At 40.8% G+C, this 22,856-nt stretch overlaps 1 protein-coding gene across 3 annotated transcripts in view; it reads left to right on the plus strand.

The window, feature by feature from the left end:
- The first annotated feature begins 13,052 nt into the window (after positions 1 to 13,052).
- Positions 13,053 to 22,856, plus strand: part of DCAF10 (DDB1 and CUL4 associated factor 10) — a 59,699-nt gene continuing 49,895 nt past the window's right edge. For all 3 annotated transcript variants that reach the window (XR_010659503.1, XM_065908018.1, XM_065908019.1), the window contains exon 1: positions 13,053 to 13,673. Coding sequence is in view for 2 of the 3 variants with exons in the window: in XM_065908018.1 (XP_065764090.1) it covers positions 13,123 to 13,673 (551 nt within the window). In the remaining variant the exon portion in view is untranslated. The remainder of the gene's footprint in view (positions 13,674 to 22,856) is intronic.

The following is a 22,856-nucleotide window of genomic DNA, read 5'->3' on the forward strand; positions in this document are numbered from 1 at the left end:
TGCTAGGTACGTAGTCCTATGTCCTGTTTCTTGCTGCATCATCAAGCAGACAGACAGCAGGCCTTATTTTGAACTTCAATTTCCAGCTTCTCTTGAAAAAGATGTGACAGTACTGATCTTGAACTCATTCATGGTAGCTGAGGTCCAGTGTGCCCCAATGGAGGAATGTACAGTGGTGACATTTCATTTAAAGTTCAGAGGACAATACCTATAAAGCTCCTACCAATAAGCCTGGTGAAGTGCTAATGGAAGTTGTCTTTTTTAAATAGTATTCTGGTTATCCAAGGTTCAGAATGAAAATTTAGAAAGTGTTTAGGGGAATAGGAGGACAAGACCTGACATTTATAGATTAGTTTGGATTTAGGGATTAAAAAAAAAAAAGGTAGTAGTTGTCCTTGTCGATGAGCTTGTATATACAACAGAGCACAAAGATTATGAGTGAGGACTTGAGAGGTAGACACCCTGGGTTTGAATCCTGCTCTGTGACTTGTAGACTCTTGTGACTTATCTTTCCTGTGCCTATTTTGAGATAGCACAAAAAGGAGAAATGTTTTCTCATTTCTAAAATGAGAACAAGAACAGTACCAACATATCTTGAGTTAATATATAGATAAAGCAGCCAGGATAATATTAGGCATGTATTTTTAAGCATTTTATGAGTGTTTACTTTTTGTTTATTTTTAAAACAAGCTTATGTGATAGGAGTTGTTTACTTCCGATGCTATTGTTTTCTTTGGGTTAGAGAAGGTTCATCAACTGAGAAGACATGTTTCCTTTCTTCTTGTCATTCTGGTTCTTCTTGGCAATGCATGAATCCTGTCTCGAGTATTATAAATGTAAGCATCATGTTACATGTAAACTGATACCAAGAGGTCATTTTGGTACCTCCGAGGACCTCTGCAGCCAGACCCTGGGAACTGTGTCACGAACAAGTCTGTTACTCAGTCCTGCTTCTTGTCTGTCTGCATCTCCTCCTACCACCAGTGTTCTTCCTGGACCTCTGTCCTGAGTCTTTTCCCCCTCTCATAGCTGCCGTTTACTCCTGATTTCTCTCTTGCTCCTTTGGTGCACAGCTGACCAGCACGACCCCAGTGGCCTGGCTTTACCTCATGACTTTGCAGCTCCAGCTCTCACTGCCCCCTTGCTCACTTCTGATCTCCCAGTTCAGATCCCAGAGAGTATGAATCTATGTGGGCAGAGCTTTTTGGCCTAGCAGCCTCATGGACCAGTGGCCAGTCTGTGGCCCGAATGCTCAGATACTTGCCCCACCCTAGCTAATGGGTAGGGAAGACTAAGGTAGAAAAGCTAGAGTTTCACAGCCTAGGCCTTCCCCTTTAGTCGGATGTATATGCTGCACATAGGTGAGGTGTCAGATGTGAAAGGCAGGCAGGTAGGCTGCTACATACAGTAGATAGAACCCATCAGGGGTCCCCAGAGGATGTGAAGTTGCTAAGTCGCTTCAGTTGTGTCTGACTCTGTGCGACCCCATGGACTGTAGCATGCCAGGCTCCTCTGTCTGTGGGATTCTCCAGGCAAGAATACTGGAGTGGGTTGCCATTTCCTTCTCCAGGGGACCTTCCTGACCCAGGGATCAAACCTTAAGTCTCTTGTATTGACAGGTGGGTTCTGTGAAGGGAGCTGTCCAAATCTTTTCTGTGGGTCTCATATTGAATATGTAAGCAAATGTCAATTGATAGATCCATAATGTACCCAATATACTTTAATCACACCTTTATTTTAAACCTGTAACACTTCATTTAATACACAGTATTTAATAAGCTCTGTTTTAAGAGCTTTGTGTGTATTAACTCATTAAATCCTCATAACAGCTCTATGAGTTGGTTTTATTATAATTCATACTTTATAGATGAAGAAATGGAGGGACAGAAGTAGCGTGCCTCTGATCACATAACACATAAGTAGCAGAGTCAGGATTTGGACCCAGGCAGCTGGGCTTCAGACAGCCCTATATTATGCTGTCTTTCACATTTGGATTCTGACCAGACTGAGTTTTCTTAGGAAAGCATAATCTTGTTTTCTTGCATCCATTTTAGAACCTTGTATGGTAAAATGCATGAACAGGCTACCCATTACAAAAGACCTAAATAGACATTTCTCCAAAGAAGACATACAGATGGTCAATAGGCACCTGAGAAGATGCTCAAAATCTCTAATTATTAGAGAAATGCAAATCAAAACTCTAGTGAGGTACCACCTCACACCGGTCAGAATGGCCATCATTAAAAAGCCTACAAATAGCAAATGCTAGAGAGGATGTGGAGAAAAGGGAATCCTCCTACACTGTTGGTGGGAATGTAAGTTGGTGCAGCCACTGTGGAAAATAGGATGGAGATTCCTTAGAAAACTAAATATAGAATTACCATATGATTGAGCAATCCCACTCCTGGGCATATATCCAGATAAAACTGTAATTCAAAAAAATACATGCATCCTTATGTTTATAGTAGCAGTATTCACAGTAGCCAAGATGTGGGAATGTCCACTGAGAGGTGAGTGGATAAAGAAGATGTGGTACATATATGCAATGGAATACTACTCGGTCATTAAAAAGAAAAAATAATGCCACTTGCAGCAACTAGAGATGATCATTCTAAGTGAAGTAAGTCAGAAAGGGAAGCCAGATACCGTATGATAGCACTTATAGGGGAACCTAAAACATGACACAAATGAAGCCATCTGGAAACAGAACCATGGACATAGAGAACAGACTGGTGGTTGCCATGGGGAAGGGGACTGAGGGAGGGATGCAGTGGGAAGCTGCAGTTAGTAGACACAGACTACAAGGTCCTACTGTATAGTACAGAGAACTATACCAGTATCTTATGATAAACCATAATGGAAAAGAACATTAAAAATAAGAGTGTGTATATATATATGTATGTATGTATGTATACATGTATGTGTGTATAACTGAATCACTCTGCTGTTCAGCTGTAATTATCCTGACATTGTAAATCAACTATAATTTTTTAAATGTAAAAACAAAGAGGTTGCCCTTTTAGATTCATGTTGGTTTTTCGCAGTTTTCATTTAGAATAAATGTAAAATTGTTAGTTTTCCATATTTTTTAGTTAGATTCTTTTTTAAGAGACAGGATTGTAAAGTGGGAATAATGAAGACTTTGGAGTCAGATAGACCTGAATTTTATCTCTGTGTGACCTAATCCATCTGATCCTTAGATTTCATATCTGTAAAGTACAGGATTGCTGGGAGTTTTGGGGAGTGTGTGCAGAAGACCTGACACATACTAGGTGCTCATTATATGACAGTTAAATTATCATTGCTATTGACAGCAGGTGATATATATAAATCCTGGCCATCATTTGGTAGCCTTAAAAGGCTTCAGAAAGTCTTCATGGCGTTGAAGAACCCCAGGAGGTTCTATTGTTATTAGGTGGTATCTGAGCTGGGCTTTAAGGCAAGCATTGTATATGTTATTTGGACCATCATGCCCTAATATCCTCTTCTCATGTCAGACATTATCAATGGATTACGGCATTATTTCTTGTTGAGCTCAGAATCCTTTTCATGATTGCTCAAGAATTGCTTGTGATTAATGGGAATTGACCCAGGAGGCACTGTCTTTTCTTTAAGTCCAGATATACAAACAAGCTATCCAAGCCATGCCTTTGGTGGCCCACTCCAATCCTGCCTTTGCTTCCTTTCAGTCTCGTCTTTGCCTTGTGACCAACAGGTTTTGGAAAAAGTTCCCTCTGGTGACCCTGAACTTGCGCCTTTATGAGGCTCAGCAGCAGGAAGAGAAGTCCAAACCCATCAGCCGTTACCCAGTTCCCTACGAAAAGGACCTGCCTTTTGATGTTTGAGAGCTCTTGGAGGAGATAGAAAAGAAGGGAGACGCTCGCCTCGTGCAGAGAGCCACAGCCAGCGCAGACCTTTGCTGGCTGGAGGGTAACCCCTGGGGCTGGCTGCTGCGGTCCGCCCAGGTTCCCACTGGGGGCGACCCTTCCTCCGGGGTTCCCAGGCAGGAGAACATGCACTTTTTCCTCTTGTCTTAGGCACAGCCTTCTAAGTTCTGGGAGTCTGTCGCTCAGTTCTCCGCCCACTGTGACTGAGGTGTGTTCCGTAGTTCCCTTTAGCGCTGAAATATGGTGTGGAGATAGAACCATGAGATACGTGCCAGATGCTTCAATAAATGTGAGCGGTACCTTGTTCCTTCCTGCAATTAGGTACTGAAAAATTAGAAAAATAAGCAAAAATTTCAAAAATAAAAATTCCACCAGTCAGCCACTCGTAGCACTTCTCCTTCCCTATTTTTTTAAAATAAGTATACATGTAATTTTTTTAACGAGGTCATGTTAACATGAACATTTTTCTAGGTTAACACATCATGTTTAATGGCTGCATGATATAGCACTGTATAATAGAGATGTTTTAATTTATTTCAGCAATCTCCCAATCTTGGATATTTGTGACTTGTAACAGGTGTTTATACAGGTATCTTTTTGAACATCCCAGAATTATTTCTTGAGGAAACTTTTTATTTATTTATTTAAAATGTTTTATTTATTTGTTTGTGGCTGTGCTGGGTTTTGTGTTGCTGCATGCAGACTTTCTCCAGTTGGGCTAAGTATGCAGCTTCTCATTGCAGTGGCTTCTCTTGTGGAACACGGGCTCTAGCGTACAGGCTTCAGTAGTTGTAATACACAGGCTTAGTTGCCCTGAGGCCTGTGGGTTCTTTCACAACCAGGGATCGAACCTGTGTCCCCTGCATTGGCAGACAGATTCTTAACCACTGGACCACCAGGGAAGTCCAAGGTATTTTTAAAGTTGGTGCTTTATATTGTCAAATTATAAAACCCTTGTCTGAATGCAGAGGTTTACTCTAAACTTTTGTTTTTGAAACTTTGTGGATTTTTTTTCCAGACAGAATCTCGTATGTAAATCCATTGAAATATATATATATAGAAACCCAGATGCTCTGGTGGGAAAGGTTTGGAGCCCCCAGCCTCTCAGTACCTTTCTATACCTCCTCACATCACCTCTGCCCTAGCTCCTACCCTGGCAGACATAAATGGTTCTTTTTACCATGTCTTCTAGATCAGTAATGAACTTTAGCATCTATCATCAGTTAGAGTGCTTTCAGCTACAGGTAACAAAAAGCTCAATTCAGCTGATACAACAGCAAGGACAGTTCAGTGTCTTGTATACCAGTAGCTCCAGACACAGGGTGATTCCTGCATTGTTAATCCAGTGGCTCAGCAATATCAAGGATCAAGTTCTTTGCCTTTTTTAGCTCTGACTTCCTTGATATGATAACTCTGTGCTCAGACTTGTGATCTCCTGGTCCCTGGGTATAACAGTAGCAAACATTACATCCTTGCACAGCTGCTAGAATGGATGTGGAGGTCACACCCTTTTCTCATATGCCTTTTGGGGAGAGAAGGCGCCCATTTGATTTCCCTTCATTTCTCATTGGGCATAATAGTGTCACATGCCCATTCCTAGGCCAATCACTGACAAGTAGAATAGAATCACTCTAATTGGTTTAGATCAATCAGGATTCACCCAGTGGGGTTGGGGAAGGGTTTAACCTTCCCTGGAGCCCATGGCAGTCTGATATCTGAACAACATCCAGTATCCACTGTCAAGGGAAGAGGGAAGAAATGGCTCCTGAGTAGCAGTCAATAGTTGTCTGCCATATCATCCCATTGGCAAACATACTGAGGGACTTCCTGGTGGTCCAGTGGCTGAGACTGCACTCCCAACGCACAGGGCCTGGGTTCCATCCCTGGTCAGGGAGCTAGATCCCACATGCTACAACTAAGAGTTCACATGCCACAACTAGATCCTGTGTGCTGCAACTAAGCCATTGAGCCACAGCCAAGATCAGAGATTCCACGTGCCACAAAGACCCAGAGCAACCAAATAAATAAGTAAATAAATATCTTCTTTAAAAAAGAAAAGAAAACATACTGAAAACCCAATGTCAAAATCACAGACCTGCCTTTTAGATTTGTTTTGGCCTTGTGCAAGTCACTCAACCTCTCTGGGCCTTAGTTTTCTTATCTGTAAACTGGGATAATGATCCTTGCCTTACTTACCTTAGAGAGTTGTGGAGAAGAAAAAATGAGATTGGATGTATGAAAGAACTTTACAGAGTACTTCTAATATCAAATCTTCTTACTGATTTAATTTTTAGAAATAAATGAGAACCACCAGCCCCTCTGTGAGCAGGAGGGTAATAAGTATAGCCTAAATTCTAAGAAGTATCATTTAGTTTACATACAACTCTCTAAATTTTATAAAATACCTTAATAAAAAGAAGTTACATATGCCTTTAGAAATAACCCTTACAATCCCCTAAAACGTGAAAGAATGTGTGGGTTGTGCTTTGACACAAGGCTGTGGCCTTCTTAAGACTGCATCTGGCATTCAGCAGACAGTATGGGAACTACCAGTTACTATTTGCCAATCCTGTTCTTAGTGGTCATTTTACATTTCCCTGTGTCTCTCCTTCCCTGCAGACAGGATTTTTACCAAATGTATTTAAAGTGTTGTCTCACCGGCCACTGGAATTCAGAGCCTTCTTTGCTTATTACAATGTCATCTGTAACAAGAAAACAGGTAAGTGGGGAGCAGGGGGAAGTGCTAAGTCATTTTTAGATAAGATCCAGGTGCCTGCTTGCTAGAGTTCGTTCCCACATAGTCCCAGATTACTGTGGAGCTAGGGAGAAGCTCAGAAGGACTGGAGCTGGCAGAGACATTGTCTGCATTCTGATGCTGAGGTCTGCATGTTACCTGATGGTTATAGGTATAGAACGGAAATAAGTTAGATGATAACTCTGGCTCAACTTCTTTGTGCGCAAAGACCCTCCCTGGCTCCCTCCAACACCCTGGATAAAGGTCAGGGACTTTAGATCGGTAATCATAGATTTCTTGCTTAAGATTCAGGTTGGGCTGCTGTTGCTCAGACCAAAGACACATGGGTTTAAACAAGGTATTTTTTCTCTCTGTCTCTCCTGTAGTCTCATGTGAGCTTCTGAGGGGCAGTGTAGTGTTGTTTGCTGTCTGGAATTGCCCTTGCTTACCTGCTCATGTGGATTTACCACTACCACCTGCAGAAAAAGAAAGAAGGGTATGTGTGGACACATAGCCCTTCCTTTATGGTCGTGACATGGAAGCCACACCCATCAGTTCCTTTTACCTCCCATTGGCTAGACTTGTATCACATCTAGCTGCAAGGGAGGCTCTGTGGCCATGTGCCCAGATAAAACTAAGGGATTTTATTATTAAAGGAAGAGTGAGCAGCAGAGATGGGAGGCAGCCTGTCACCATGACTCTCTATGGCCTGACATCTGCCTCCCAGCCTCATTTCGTTCAGTCTCTCTTTATGTTCTATCCATTCAAGTCACAGTGAACTGTGAAGTCTGCTTTCCTCTCCCAAGCACTCCAGCCTCATGATCTCTCTCCTCTTTAACTTGGATCACACTTGACCGTGCCTCTGGGCTGCCTTGTCTCCTGTGCATGCTTTGTGACTCTGAACTTTCCATCAGAGTCCATCTCACCTGCCTTCACTTATGAGGGACTCTTCCTCCTCTGAGCTCCCACGGCCTCCCTCATCAGTCCTTTTCCAATGGCATGCAGAGTGCTGTCTGCTGTATCTTCCACAACTGCCTCAGCCTCTCCATCCTAGAGGGAAGAGACAGGTCCTGTGTTCAAATCTGATTCTACCATAAATCATGATGTGAGCTTCAACAGAGTACTTAAATGTCTCAGTGCCTTGGTTTTCTTACTAGTAAAATGGTATTAATACCTTCTCTGCAGAGCTGTTGTTGTGAAGATTAAAGTTCCCAGATGGTACCAGCTACCAAAGTGGACTCTCCCCTTCTCTGCCCTTCTCTATCTAGAAGTAGCATGGCCCTTGAGGTTGGAAAATATCTTTTTTTTTTAAACCCCCTTTTCAAAAATTGTCTAGTACCTGATGGGCCTCAGAAAATACTTCTTGAATTAGTAATTCATTCACATATTTTCTGAGCAACTACTATATCTGTTAGGCATTCCTCTGGGTATACAATGGTGAACAAATCAGAAAAATACATAGATTTGCAAGCATATTCCAGAGAGGAGAAAACAGTGAACGACTAAATAAAAGAACAAGTTGACTTGAGAAAGTGTTCAGTATTGTGAAGAAAATAAAATAGGTTAGCTCACAGCACAGGACCGGGAATGAATAAGTGAGCAGGTAGGCGGGCAACTTGCTAAAATATGGCCGAGCCTGTTTAGGTTCTTCTGGGCTGCTGTCCAGGCTTATGGCAGCTCTCCTGTCTTCTCCCTCCCCAGGCCAGCTCAGCAGAGCTGACAAGGAGCTCATCATTTTGGTGACCAGCCTGGCCAACAGGCGCTCATATAGCATGGTTGTCCACAGTGCCCGGTACAGGGTCTTCTCGAAGAACCCAGTGCTCTCTGACCAGTTGAGCGCCCACCTCCCCGTGCCAGTTTCCCATTCCTGCGCCCACCTGCTTCTGTGTGCACGTGATGTTTGGGACAAGGGGATAGCTAAGCTCTAGCCTTGTGCCAGACCTGACATTCTCTTAAATGCACACAACTCCCTAAGTTGAACCTTATTATAACCCTTTTACCTTTGAGGCTCAGACCTGGAATTAATGTGGGGTGCACAACTAAAACGGTAGAGTCCACTTTCAAAGCTTACACTCTCTCTGCTACACTGAATAGTATGCATTTTCTTTTATTTTTAATTTTAATTTTTTTTGCCTTTTTTTCCCGTTTATTTTTATTAGTTGGAGGCTAATTACTTCACAACATTGCAGTGTTTTGTCATACATTGACATGAATCAGCCATGGAGTTACACGTATTCCCCATCCCGATCCCCCCTCCCACCTCCCTCTCCAGCCGATTCCTCTGGGTCCTCCCAGTGCACCAGGCCCGAGCACTTGTCTCATGCATCCCACTTGGGCTGGTGATCTGTTTCACTATAGAATAATATACATGCTGTTCTCTCGAAACATCCCACCCTCGCCTTCTCCCACAGAGTCCAAAAGTCTGTTCTGTACATCTGTGTCTCTTTTTCTGTTTTGCATAGAGGGTTATCGTTACCATCTTTCTAAATTCCATATATATGTGTTAGTATATAGTATGCACTTTCCAGCATGAGTTTAGTCTATGCGTGCGTGTCCAGTCACTTCAGTCATGTCTGGCTCTGTGTGACTGTGACTGTAACCCAGCCTGTAACCCAGGCTCCTCAGTCCATGGAATTCTCCAGGCACAACTACTGGAATGGGATGCCGTGCCCTCCTCCAGGAGATCTTCCCGACCAGGGACTGAACCCGTGTCTCCTGCATCACAGGCAGACTCTTTACTGTCTGAGCCACCAGGGAAGACCTTGTGAGTTTAGTCTATCCACTAGTCATTCCTAATGGGCCCCAGTTTTTTTTTTAATTATTTATTTTAATTGGAGGCTGATTACTTTACAGTATTGTAGTGGTTTTGCCGTACATTGACGTGAATCAGCCATGGGTGTACATGTGTTCCCCATCCTGAACCCCCTCCCGCCTCCCTCCCCACCCCATCCTTCGGGATCATCCCGGCACACTGGCCCTGAGCGCCCTGCCTCATGCATTGAACCTGGGCTGGCGATTTAAGATTTCTTCTACTTCGCACAGCGGGCCCCAGGCTTGGCCTTGTCAGTCTCCCGTTCTGGAACTGCCCCCACCTGCTCTTCCCCACCAAGACTGGCTGTGAAATGGGTCTCAACCCCCAACCAGCAGCTTACTCTTAACTTGTTCCATCCAGAGTCAGGCTGTTTTGAGTGTCAGAGCTCGTGCCAATTCTTCCCAGAGAAATGAACCAAGGATAAAGACACAGTAAACACGGGTTTGTCACCAAGCTTACAAAACCCTACTCGTCCCTACAGTGAAATTCCTGATCTTCTGAGCCAGATGTTTCTTCAGAAACAGATGTTTCTGTTCTCTGCGTTTATTCCTGAGGGAGGGTCATCAGTCTTCTCCTATCCTCCAACCTTCTTTCCTGACCCCACCTGAGTGGAGACCTTGAAAATTGTTCCGAAGGCCTCTGTTGCCAGCCAAAAGCTAAACAACACAGGTACGTCATCACCTTTGCCCTTCTCAGAGCCGCCTGTTTATTCGCCAGAACTTTGCTCATCCAGGACCAGTCTCAGACACAGTCTCCCTAAAGATCATAGGACGCACTATCTCACCGTGGTTGGCTCAGCTGTTCTTCCGATTTTTAGGTCGTTAGTGTGTGTGTGTGTGTGTGTGTGTGTGTGTGTGTGTGTGTGTGTGTGTGCGCGCGCGCGCGCGCGTGTTAGTCACTCAGTTGTGTCCGACTCTTTGTGATCCCATGGGCTGTAGCTCGCCAGACTCCTCTGTTCATGGAATTTTCCAGGCAAGAAAACTAGAGTGGGTTGCCATTCTCTTCTCCTGACCCAGGGATTGAAATTCAGGTTTCCTGCATTGCAGGCAGATTCTTTACCGTCTGAGCCATCAGGGAAACCCCAGGTTGCTAATGGTTTCCAGTATTTTGCTTTAGCAAAAAGGGTAATGATTATCAGTATACTCACTGGAATCAAATACACTTGGATTCATATCCCAGCTCTGCCACTCTCTAGCAGTGTGAACTTGGGAAAGTGTGAACTCTCTGAGCTTCAGTTTCTTTGCCAGTAAAATTGGGAGTGACTAATAAAAAACATTACTTCCTAGGATTTTTATAAGAATTACATGAGATAATGAATATGAAGCATTGAGCACATTCTTAGCACATAGTCATTGCTTAAGTATCAGCTATTAATTTTGCAAATTAATAGCTGTTATTTGCGATTCAGTGGGGACAAAGGGATAATTATCTGAGCTTCACTTTCTTCATACAAAAAGATTGATATTTGCGGGCCCTTATGTATTAAGAGTCTCTGAATCTTGGTTCTGAGGTTTTTGATGCTATGGGTGTTCAGAGGAGAAAGAAGTACTTGTAGTTGGAGTGAGCAAAGATTTCCTGGCAGAGCTAGAGTTCCATGTTTGCATTATATTGAACTTGACCAAGATACTTCCTGTCTGTAAAGTTTATTTTGGCCTCACTTCACCTCTTTAATCTTAGGTTTTTTCATTAATGCTTCTTTTGTTAGACCATGTGTTTTATTGGCTATGTTGTGATGGACAGAGATTCTGCCCCTAACTGTGTTTTCTTACAGGTCTGTATCAACTGGAGAAAGTCTGACCTCCCTGCCCGTGAAAAGGCAATGCTGGAATTTGCACTTGCTATTTCCCAAGCTGATGACATAACAGATGACCATTTCATAAAGCTCGAGGTGCATGGCTTCAACCAGGAAGATGCCTGGGATATAGCTGCAATTTCAGCTTTTTATGCCATGTCCAACCGCCTTGCTCATTTTGTCAATCTTGTTCCCAACAAAGAATTCTATTTGATGGGCAGAACCAATGATGTCAAAGAGATCAGGAGTGAACCTGCTGCTCCTAAAATATAAAAACCTAAAGGCCAGTGTTTACATTTCTAGCACATTTCATTATAAGACACCAGTTGGGAAGTAATTTTTAAAAAAATATTTAGTCAACGGATAGGGAAGAAAGTAAACAAATTTGTTCTCTGCCTCCTTGATGAGATTGATGTGTTTTTGCTTTTTTTTTTTTACTTTGTTGTGATTGGAAAGGTGCATCGGGATTGGAAAAGAGTATTGGGGCAAAGGATTTCAGGAGATGCTTCAGTCATTTCTATTGAATTGATATCTGTGAATTTCAGTGGTTGAAGTTGAACATTTTTTAGTTTAAAAAAAAATAGCATCACATAGAAATTGATCTATAGACTGCAGTTTGAAATAAATTTCTTGTTAACACAGTGGTGTTTGAGGGCTCTGAAAGGCAGTGGGTAAACAGAAGCAGGCACAGATTTGTTCTGTCTTTAGTGCCTTCTCTGGTAACCTCTAGTGATTTTTATTTTTTTCACTGAGAGGTTTTAAAATAATGGTGAAACATTTTAAGTATAAGTGTAAGAAAAAACCCCAAACCTCACATTACTAAATGATATAGTCCATGGAGTTCTCCAGGCCAGAATACTGGAGTGGGTAGCCTTTTCCTTCTCCAGGGGATCTTCGCAACCCAGGGATCGAACCCAGGTCTCCTGCATTGCAGGCAGATTCTTTACCAGCTGAGCCACCAGGGAAGCCCCAAGGCCTGGAAGGGTTGTCATTTCTTATACCTACCTCTTCTTATACCTCAAGGTTCCCTTCCTTGCAGACTGTCCTCTCCCCATGAAACACCCCAGTTCTAGTTAAGCTTTTTCTGCAAATGAATTCTATGTATTTATCTTCAGCAGCACTAGTGAAGGATTTTGCATCTCTTATGCCCTCTATGCCCTGCTTGGCAGGTGTAAGCAGGATTGACCCTGGGTTCTGTCGCCTGTAAGGTTGAATTGATTCTGATTTCGGCTCCTCTCAGTGGCTCCTGGCTGGGTATATGCTTCTTGCAGAGACGAAGGCTTTGGTAAAGGCTTGACCTAGTAGGTCAAGTTGCTGGTAACTGGCCAGAGCTCCAGCGCAGCAGTAAGCCCCAGGCACTGTACCAACCAGGGCTTTTTAGTGCCGAAGTTCACCTGAGCCCCTGGATTCCCAGGCTGAGTAGGCAGTAGCTGTGTGAGCAGCACATAAGATGGTCATTTCTTACCTTCGTTGGTCTCAGTGTAAAGTGGAGATGATTATGTACACAGTACCCAATCATACTCAGCCTCCTGGACTCACCAGTCAGACCCTGTCATCCCCAAAGACACAGTCTGGTCGCTGATAACCACATACGGACAATAGCCAGGCAGTTCCCGGATGCTAGCGCATCCTAGGATGCAGCCTAGGCCCTGGGCATCCTCACTATCGCGCACACACAGGAGCTCTAGACGCCAACCCTGCCGTCTGTGGCACCGCTAGAAGAACGGTGTCGCCGCTTTCTTGGTCCCCGGCGGATGATACCGAGAGGCGGCGCGGGTTTCCCAGCCGGAGAGGTTAGGCGGCCGCACGCCGGAAGTGGCGGCTGGAGCGGGAGTACTGAGGTGTTGGCCGGCTGGGCAGCGGCCGGGAGCCGGGGGCGGGGGCGTGGGCGTAGGTCATGTTTCCCCTCGGGCTCCGTAGCCCCGGAGGGGACAGGGCGGCTGGAGCCAGGGCTGAGGAGCCGGCAGCCTACGGGAGAGAGGCGGCTGCTGCCAGGCCGCTCCCTTCCCCGCCCTCGCCACTACAGCCCGGGGCTGACGCAGCCCCTCCCCCGTCGCCCAGCGGGGGCCCTCGCAGTCCCTGCGCCCCTTCGCAGCCCCCCGGCGGGCGCGCGCGCGAGCTCGGGCCGCTCGGAGCTCTCGAGTCCTCAGCCGCTTCCGCTAAAGGAGATCCTTCACCGCCTTCCCCGCCACGCCGGCCACCCGGGCCTGACTGCAGGGCCGGGAGCCGTGGCCAGCCCTGCCTCAGAGCCCGCCTGGGCGGCCCTGGCGCCCGGCTCTTCGGGTGGCTGAGAGAGCGCAGCCTGGGCCGTGGGCTGTTTGTGGACCCGGCGCGGGACAATTTCCGCACCATGACTAACCTCTATGGTTCCATCCACCCCGCGGATTCGGTGTACCTCAGCACCCGCACCCACGGGGCAGTCTTCAACCTCGAGTACTCGCCCGACGGGTAAGCGCGGCGCCTCGGAGGGCGGGGACCCGCCTCCGCCCGGCGCGGCTGCCCGGGGCCCGCTCGCCCAGCCAGGCCTGGGGTTTGCGAGTGCCTGTGGGGCGGCCGGCTTTCGTGCCCCTGACCCTTGGTGAAGCGCTCTGTCGCTGTCGGAGGCGCTGTCCGGCACTTGGAGGTAGGCGAACCCGGGGCCGGTTTGCTCCTCTTCTGGACCAGAGCTCTGTGAAGTGACCAAAGCAACCCCGGCAGGTTTGTCAGAGCCAGTCCAGAGCTAGGGTTTTCTGGTACGTCGTAGATGCTCAGTAAGTTCACTTTGAATAAATGCCCCAATCCCCCTGACACCCTAGGCGTGTTTTTCCCACCTAAGCTTTGTCAAAGGTATTGAGCATGCAGAATCCCTGTTCCCTGTGCCCGACCTGCGCTGAGGGGGCAAGTGTGGGTTTCTTCGTTGCTTTTCTCCAGTAAGATACTAAGATCCAGCAGAGAGATATCTTGTGGGCATCTGTGAAGTTCCCAGGCTAGACTACATGTTCTCTTAACGGTATCTAACCTTTTTCTTGGATAATTAAAATACTATGTTTGGCTTCGGTTTACTTTGAGCTATGGAGAATTTTCAAAGTGATACCTGTGTTTTAAACTTTGTTTTTTGAGTACAGGAACAAGTTCAACAGCAGTCAAAGGAAAAACTTTACACAGGGTTGCACCATGAGGGGACGTAAATAATACAACTCTTACCATATCTGGGCCTCTGGGTTCCTGGTCATTTGCTTAGTTATTCATTCACTCAGTCCCTCATTGAACACGTATTTGTTGAGAGAGGTGGCAGTGGTGAGCAAAACAACAAATGGCATTGCGTTCATTAGTCTTGGGACCTATTGGTTCAACTAGACATTAGTAAACATACTAGATGATTTCATGATACATATTTACAGGTTGAGATAAAGGCTGGAAATAACTTTTGTGGACTAGGGTGTTCAAGGCTTCCCTGAGAAAGTGACACTTAACCAAGATGGAAAAGATGAGTAGGAGATAAATTAGCCAAGACAGTGTTGGGGAGGGGATAGAAATATTTCAGATGAAGGAACTGGTATGTCAAACGACCGATATTAGATGATATGTTAGAGAAACCGAAAGACCACAGGTTAACAAAGGAAAAAATTGTGCTGAAGAAAGACATAAAATATGCTGACGAAGGAGCAAAGTGTCAATCTGGGGTCACTGAGCAGGTACACCCTATTCCATTTCACTTGCAAATGCTTTTTCTTAATATAGTAGTTGACTTGAAACAGTGACTGTGCACCTGAATACAGGGAAGATTGGTGAGAGGAGAAACTAACTATTCTGCTGAAGTTTATCTATGGAACCTCCTCTTCTCACACCTTCCTCCAACCTGGTGCTATTCCTAAAGTTTCTCCCCAAATACCAGCAGTTTGTTCTTCATAACCCTTCTGTTCCTCTCTTCAGCATATCCCAGCTCCTTTCCTTCCAGCCTCCTACCTGTTCTATCAGGCCTTCAGAAATAGTTGTTTCTACTCTTTGAAGGTGGAATTTTAGGTAGAGGGTGAGAGGGATAGAATGAGTTATGAAGAAGGAATTCTCACTACCAGTACTATAAGAATGAGGAGTATATTACTGATAGTTCTTGTTTGAATATGGGCTATGTTTTCCTATAGTAACATTTTTGTAAAAGGTGGTACTTTATTTAGGTACTCTGATATGTCATGCAATAACATGTAACTATACAATTACTAATTACTTACTGTAGAAAACCTAGGCAGTAAATGAAACTAAAATGAGCTAAATATTCTTTATGATCCCAGAGAGTAAATGGATATCTAAGGAATCTTTTTCTTTGTATATATCTTTTTAATTTGTTTACAACATTTTTTTCCTTGACTGCACCATGTGCAGCTTGTGGGTCTTAGTTCCCTGACCAGGGACTGAACATGGGCCATGGCAGTGAGAGTGCCGAGTCCTAACCATTGGACCACCATAGAGCGTCCTTTGTATGTTTATTTTAACATAAAAATAGAACCTACTGTTTTGTAGCCTGCTTTTTTTCATACATTATGAATAATCTATGTTACTGAATATATTTCTACAGCATTGTTTAAATTTTTTCATTAGTTAAAATAAAACCTTTAAACTGATATTTTAAATTTATGTCCCTATGGTAAGTCCTTAGAATGAGTAAAAGGTTATGAAGATTTTGGATTCCTATTATTAAACTGCCCTTTGTGAAGACTGTACCAGTCCTTATTCTTATCAGTTCCAATGAAAGTGCTTGTCTTTCTATACCCTTGCCAGTATTGCACATTGCCATTCTTTTTCATTCCTGTCAAGGTAATAGGTGAAAATAGTTCAGTGTTGTAATTTTTTAGTCTTCTGACTATATCTAATATGCCCCAATATTTAGAGGACTTAAAATGATTTTATATAAATTGACATATCTTGTTAAGTGAGATGATTTCTCATATCCTTCAGTTATATATAAGTTAAATCAGCTTACTGGATACTGTAGCCACTGTCAAGGACTTCTCAGTGCAAAAAGAAGAGGTGATACAGAAGATAAGAATTAAAATTAAGAATTTTATAGAGACCAGACTAGAAATTTGGCACTAAGAAAGAAAAATGAAGGATACATGGACCAGAAGGTAATCTGTAAAGAACTGTAAAATGTTTTAAGCAATAGCAGCATTGTCAAGATAAGTGTGTCACCTCCTAAAATAACATTTTGAAAAAGGAATTTTGATAATATGCAATAATATGGACTTTCTTACTCTAACCTCTATAAGAATACATTAGGCACTGATGTAGAGAGAATTAGTGTATTGGAAAATAGAAGTAAAGAACTTATCCAGATTGCAGATAAGAGAGGCAAAGAGACTGAAAATACGAAGGAGGCTTGGTGACACAAAGCCCAAAGAGAAAAATGTATACTGTGTATCTGGTCAGTTCCTAAGGAAAATGCAGTAATAGGATAAAACAAACTTGAAGCCACAATAGCTGAGAACTTTCCAGAATTGAAGAAAGGTATCAAATGATTTAAGAAACTGGACACACCCCTAGCAGGAATTCTCCCTTGCCATATAGGAAACTGTAGGACAACAGATATAAAATAATATAAGCCAGAGGGAAAAAGACCTTCAAAGGAGTAACTGCAAGTGAAAGCCAATCAGTCATCAATAATAGTGTAAATTAGAGGATAGTGGTGATTACATTTCAGTATGCCGAGAAAAACTGCCAACCTGAATGTCTGTACCCAGCAAATATGAGTTCTTTGTTCTTATCAAGAACAAAGATGATATAAATACATAAGCATCCAATCAAAGTTCAGTAAGTTTGCCACCAGACCTTCAGTAATGGAAGTCTAAGTTCAGAGAGAAGAAAGTGTTTTCAGCTTAAGGTCTTAAGATATTAGAAGGAATGATCAGAGAAAGTGGGAAATTTGTATGTAAAACAATCTGATTTTGTCTTTTGGGATTAACAAAGATGTAGCTAAAATAGAAGACAACAATAGCATATAAATTATGAAGGGATGTTCGAAGTTCTTTATTTTTTTTGAGGGAGAATTGTGATATATTAATTTTAGGCTTTAATGTGTACATATTGAAATTTACAGGGTAACCACCAAAAGACAAATAAGTGTATTATTTCAGGACTAGAAGAAGAAAAAATTTTGGAATGAGGAAAAACATATTGCAGAAGACAAGAAAGGGAAAGGGAAGAAAAGTAGAAGAGGTGTAATAAAGCACAAAGAATCACTGAAAATAAATAAAAATGTTACTAATTATAATACAGAAATACTAAATGTACTTCTTGTACATAAGATAAAGAGGATATGTCAAACACCTAAGCAAAAGAAAGCTGCTGAGTTGTATTTAATATCAACAAAATAGGCTTTAAGGCAAAAAAAATTACTAGAGATAGGTTACTTTATATTCAGATCAATTCACCTGAAAAATAAAAAAATTCTGAAATTGAGTTTTTTAACTTATATACATCCAAAATTGATAACTTCAAGGAGAAAAGAGAAAACTTATCATAGAGTTGATTTTAATGTACATTATAGCATACCTCAGTTAATCAGACAGACACAGAAATAGTACCACTTCTAAAGAGTATGTATAGAGTACCGCATTCAGACCTGATGTTCAGCTAGTACACATTGGTTCAACTGTACCAGTTGTTAAAATATTAATATATATCCATGGTGGTTGAATAGTTAGTTACTGCCCCAAGTCCAGAGTGCCCTCCTAGTACTTAAGCACCTTCCATAGGATCTCCTAGAGTAAGCCATTTGTGGTAACTAGCCTCTTGGGTGGAGAAGGCACTGGCACCCCACTCCAGTACTCTTGCTTGGAAAATCCCATGGACGGAGGAGCCTGATGGGCTGCCGTCTATGGGGTCGCACAGAGTTGGACGCAACTGAAGTGACTTTAGCAGCAGCAGCAGCCTCTTGGGAGATCCAGAGGTAAAAGGAGCAGTCAGATGAGAGTAATGCCACTACTGGAGGCACCATTCAAACATTCATTCTCTTGACAAAGTGTGAACACCCACTGCAGGATAGAACCCGTGGCAGGTAAATGATGTCGGTGGGGTGGTTTACAGATGAATACCATATGGATACAGATCCCTAATCTTATCATTCTTACTGAATTTCACCTTTATTTAGAGGTATAATTTTGCCAAAAGCCACTGAATACATTCCCACCATAGGTATTAATAACACTCACTTTATTAATGAACATGACTGCCAAAATGTCTTCTCTATATCAGAAACACTTGGTTGAGAGAACTGAAAAGGATTTGTACTCTGGTTTGTGCTTTTAACTGCTGTATTACATTATGTCTCATCTGGGCTGAAGGATTAGCTTTGATATCATTAAATATGATGTATCAGTTATTTTGTCACTTAGTTATTAATATAATTGAATATAAAAATTAACAGCAAGCATTATAAGGGCTAAAATTTTTCCAGTATACTTATTGTTAACTGCAGCAAAAGCTAAAAAGAGGATTCAGCTCCATGAATAATTTTATTGCTATTAGAGTGATTTTTTTTTTTTTTACTTATCAAGACCAGAAATTACTTAATGACTACCTATTTATAAGGAATTTTTAAACTGAAGTATAGTTGATTTACAATATTGTGTTAGTTTCAGGTGTATGGAAGAGTGACTTAGTTATATATATATTTTTTTCAGATTTTTTCCATTATAGATGTTACAAGATATTGACTATAATTCTTTGTGCTATATAGTAAATCCTTGTTGCTTATCTATTTTATCTGTAGTGGTTTGTATCTGTTAATCCCCTACTCCTGATTTATCATTCCTTCCTTCCTCTTTTGTAACCATAAGTTTGTTTTATAGAATGACTACCTGTTTAATGTGGAAATTCTTGGAGGGTCTTTATGCAGTTTCCTATGGCAGTTCATGGTCCAAACAAAGGCATCTGGGTCAAAGAGATAATTATGGCTACAATTTCTAAAATTAATAAATGTTTGGGAGTTACTAGAACAACTTGATAAACAATTTGAGTTAGAATTAGTATCACTTGGCAAGCATTTTTATAACCTATAGGTTAGCCTATTTTTTAATGTTTTAAAATTTAAATTTTTATTCATATGTAAATTTATATTATTATTGAATATTTAGTATTTTTTAATATCACACTTATGTAACAGCTGCCTCATGGGTTTTTTTTTTCCCCCACACACACAAAGACAAGTTAAATATTCCTCTCTTATAAGGCCACATATTTCAAAAGATTGTCATTAAATAGTTTCTCAGGATAATGTGATTGCTACAAATTAATAGCATGTATTTTCAAGTTAAATATTTATAAGTAAAAATTTATAAATAGCTCATAAGTCAAAGTAGAAATGATAATGGAAATTAGAAATATTTAGAACTAAATGAAAATACCACATCTCAAAAGTTGTGGGATATAAATAAATCTGTACTTAGTATGAAAATTATGATCTTTAATAAACTAGAAAGGAAGATAAGGAAAATTAATTAGCTAAGTATCTATCTCAAGAAATAATAACAGAATAGTGAAGTTATAACAAAGTAAATCTGAAGACAGCCAAAGGAAGGAAATACAGAAATACAGAGTAAAATTATTGAAATTCTAAAAATAAAGTAGAAATACTCAACAGAAAGATTTGTCTTTGAAAAGACAAAGAATAATGAAACATGCTCATTAAATTGATCAATAGAATACCCAGATAAACAATATTTAGAATGAAAAGGGGGGTATAATTTCAGATGCAAGAAGCAGAGATTGTAGCTTTCCAGAAGTAGCAGAATAGATGGTTTGGACTACCCTCCAACTGAGAATAATTAGAAAAGCTACAGAAAAACAAATATCTAATATAAGATATAAACAGTTATGTTTGAAGGGAGTGGAGAACTGAGGCAGTGAGGAAATTGCAGGGCCAAGCTCTGCAAAAGGAGGGTAGCCAGAGATGGGAATCCACCTTTTTAGCCAACTGAATGTAGCAATATGGTAGAAATGAAAGATTTATTTGACACTAGAAAATATATTAATTGTAAATCACTACATTAGCATAAAAAGAAAACTATAGGATAATTTCAATAAATGTTAGAAAATATTTCATATACTTTAGCAATGGCAACCCACTCCAGTACTCTCGCCTGGAAGATCCCATGGACTAGGAGCCTGGTAGGCTGCAGTCCATGGGGTTGCTAAGAGTCAGACACGACTGAGTGTCTTCACTTTTTCACCAATGTATATTAATGAAAAAAAAAAAGGAACAGATTTGAGGTAGAAGAGAATTTCCTTAATCCAGTAGTAGGAATCTACCAAAACAAACAAAGCCTGTAACAAACATCGTGCTTAATGATGAAATTGTGAATGTATTCTTAAAGATTAGGAATAAGATAAGAGTGCTTGCTATATAAACATTTCTGTTCAACATTGTTCTGAAGGTCCTAGCTGGTGCAGCAAAGAAAAAAATATTAAAAATAAGAATGCCGTTGTTTGTAGATGATTAATGATAATTGACAAAGAAAACCTAAATTAACATATGATAAATATTAGAATAAGATTGATGAATAAAAAATCAGTTGGCCTCCTGTACACCAGCAACAAATGAAACAAAATTTTAAAAAGAACATTTACAAAAGCATAAAAAATATCTCAAGTACCCAGGAATAGATCTAATGAAAGATAGGCATGATCTACATGGAGAAAATCTCCATTGTAAATGGAGATATGCCATGTTCAAGGACTGAAAGTCTCCATATTGTAAAACTATCAACCCTATGCAAACTTTTCTATAGATTTATTACAATCTCAAAATCCACAGGTGGATATGTGTGTGTATGTATAACTTCCTGTGTCAATTCTAAATGTATAAGGATGTACAAAGAATTGTTATAGTTCTCTTGCTAAGAATATCTTAAATATATGGAAAATTGCATATTACTGATGAGATGATCCAATGCTGTATGATATAAATTCTACCAGATTAATTTGTAAAGCCACTGCATCCTAATAAAAATACCAACAAGATTTTTTAGTAGGACCTGACATGCTATATCTAAAATTCATTTGGAGAAGAGTGTGACATTAGCTTCCCCTAAAAATGTTTATTAGGGCAGTGAGGGGGCCTTGCTTTGCCACTTGCCAGACCTTTTAGAAATTGTATGAAATAGAATATAGAGTCCTAAAAGAAAATCTATATATGATAAAGATGGCATTTACAAAGGTATAGGGTTTGATGTTGGGACAAATGACATCCAGTTTTAAAAGTTACAAATTATGCCATGTACAAAAATAGATTATATTAAAATAAAAAAATGACTATCAGTCTTATTGATCTCTTAATAGCACTCTTGTTTATAATGTTTAATATTAAGACTTTCCAAGAATCATTGATTCATTACTTTTATGCATGTAAAGAAGACAAGTTCATTTCATGACTCTTCTAACAAAAAGAAATATTTATGCATCTTCTAAAATTACATATATTAATTTGAATATTTTTATTCATGGTAGTCAACTAACACAAAAATCCTCCAGGTATTATCAAATTTTTGAAATCCAGGTACCTCACAAAAGGATTTAGGCAGACACTCTTTAAAGGATAATTTCATGATTTCTAAATATGGAAAAGATTTCAATTTAGTAGATGTTTCCCCTTACCATGTAAAACATTTGTTCTGAGTTTTAAAGTTTGCCCATTTAGAATTCTATCTTATGCACTTTCATCTTAAAGTGTAAACATCCCATGTGCTATTGGAATTATAAATTGAAAAGACTGCACTTTCAGAATTTCATTTGAAAGTAAAATCAATCAATTTCAATCCTGAATTGAAATCAGTTCAAGATTTCATTTGCTAGTAGATCAGTCTTTGCAGAAAACTAAGACAAAATCAATAAAAGACAATAGATTTTCAGAAATCAAAATGGTGTTTGACTAACAGACATAAAAGGAGAAATTGACAGTAACACAATAATAGTAGGAGACTTTAAACACCCCCACTTTTGATGGACAGATATCAAAACAGAAAATAAGGAAACACAAGCCTTAAATGATACATTAGATGAGATGGATTTCATTGTTATTTTCAGGACATTCCATCCAAATGCAGAAGAATACACCTTCTCAAGTGCACTTGGAACATTCTCCAGGATAGACCACATCTTGGGTCACAAAACAAACCTCAGTAAATTTAAGAAAACTGAAATCATGTCAAGCATCTTCTCTGACCACAATGCTTTGAGACTAGATATCAATTACAAGAAAAATGTAAGAAACACAAACACATGGGGATTAAACAACATGTTTCTAAATAACCAACAGTTTACTGAAGAAATCAAAAGGGAAATAAAAAAATTTCTAGAAACAAGTGACAATGAAAACATGACAACTTAAAACCTATGGGATGCAGCAAAAGCAGTCCTAAGAGGGAAGTTTATAGGAATACAGTCGTACCTCAAGAAACAAGAAAAACATCAAATAGACAACCTAACACGACTGGAAAAAGAAGAACAAAAAACCCCCAAAATTAGTAGAGGGAAAGAAATCATAAACATCTGAGCAGAAATAAAAAGAAATGAAAGAAACACTAGTAAAGATTAATAAAACTAAAAGCTGGTTCTTTGAGAAGGTAAACAAAATCAACAAACCTTTAGCCAGACTCATCA

This window comes from Muntiacus reevesi, chromosome 17 (assembly GCF_963930625.1).
Source record: "Muntiacus reevesi chromosome 17, mMunRee1.1, whole genome shotgun sequence".
NCBI classification, from domain to species: Eukaryota; Metazoa; Chordata; class Mammalia; order Artiodactyla; family Cervidae; genus Muntiacus; species Muntiacus reevesi.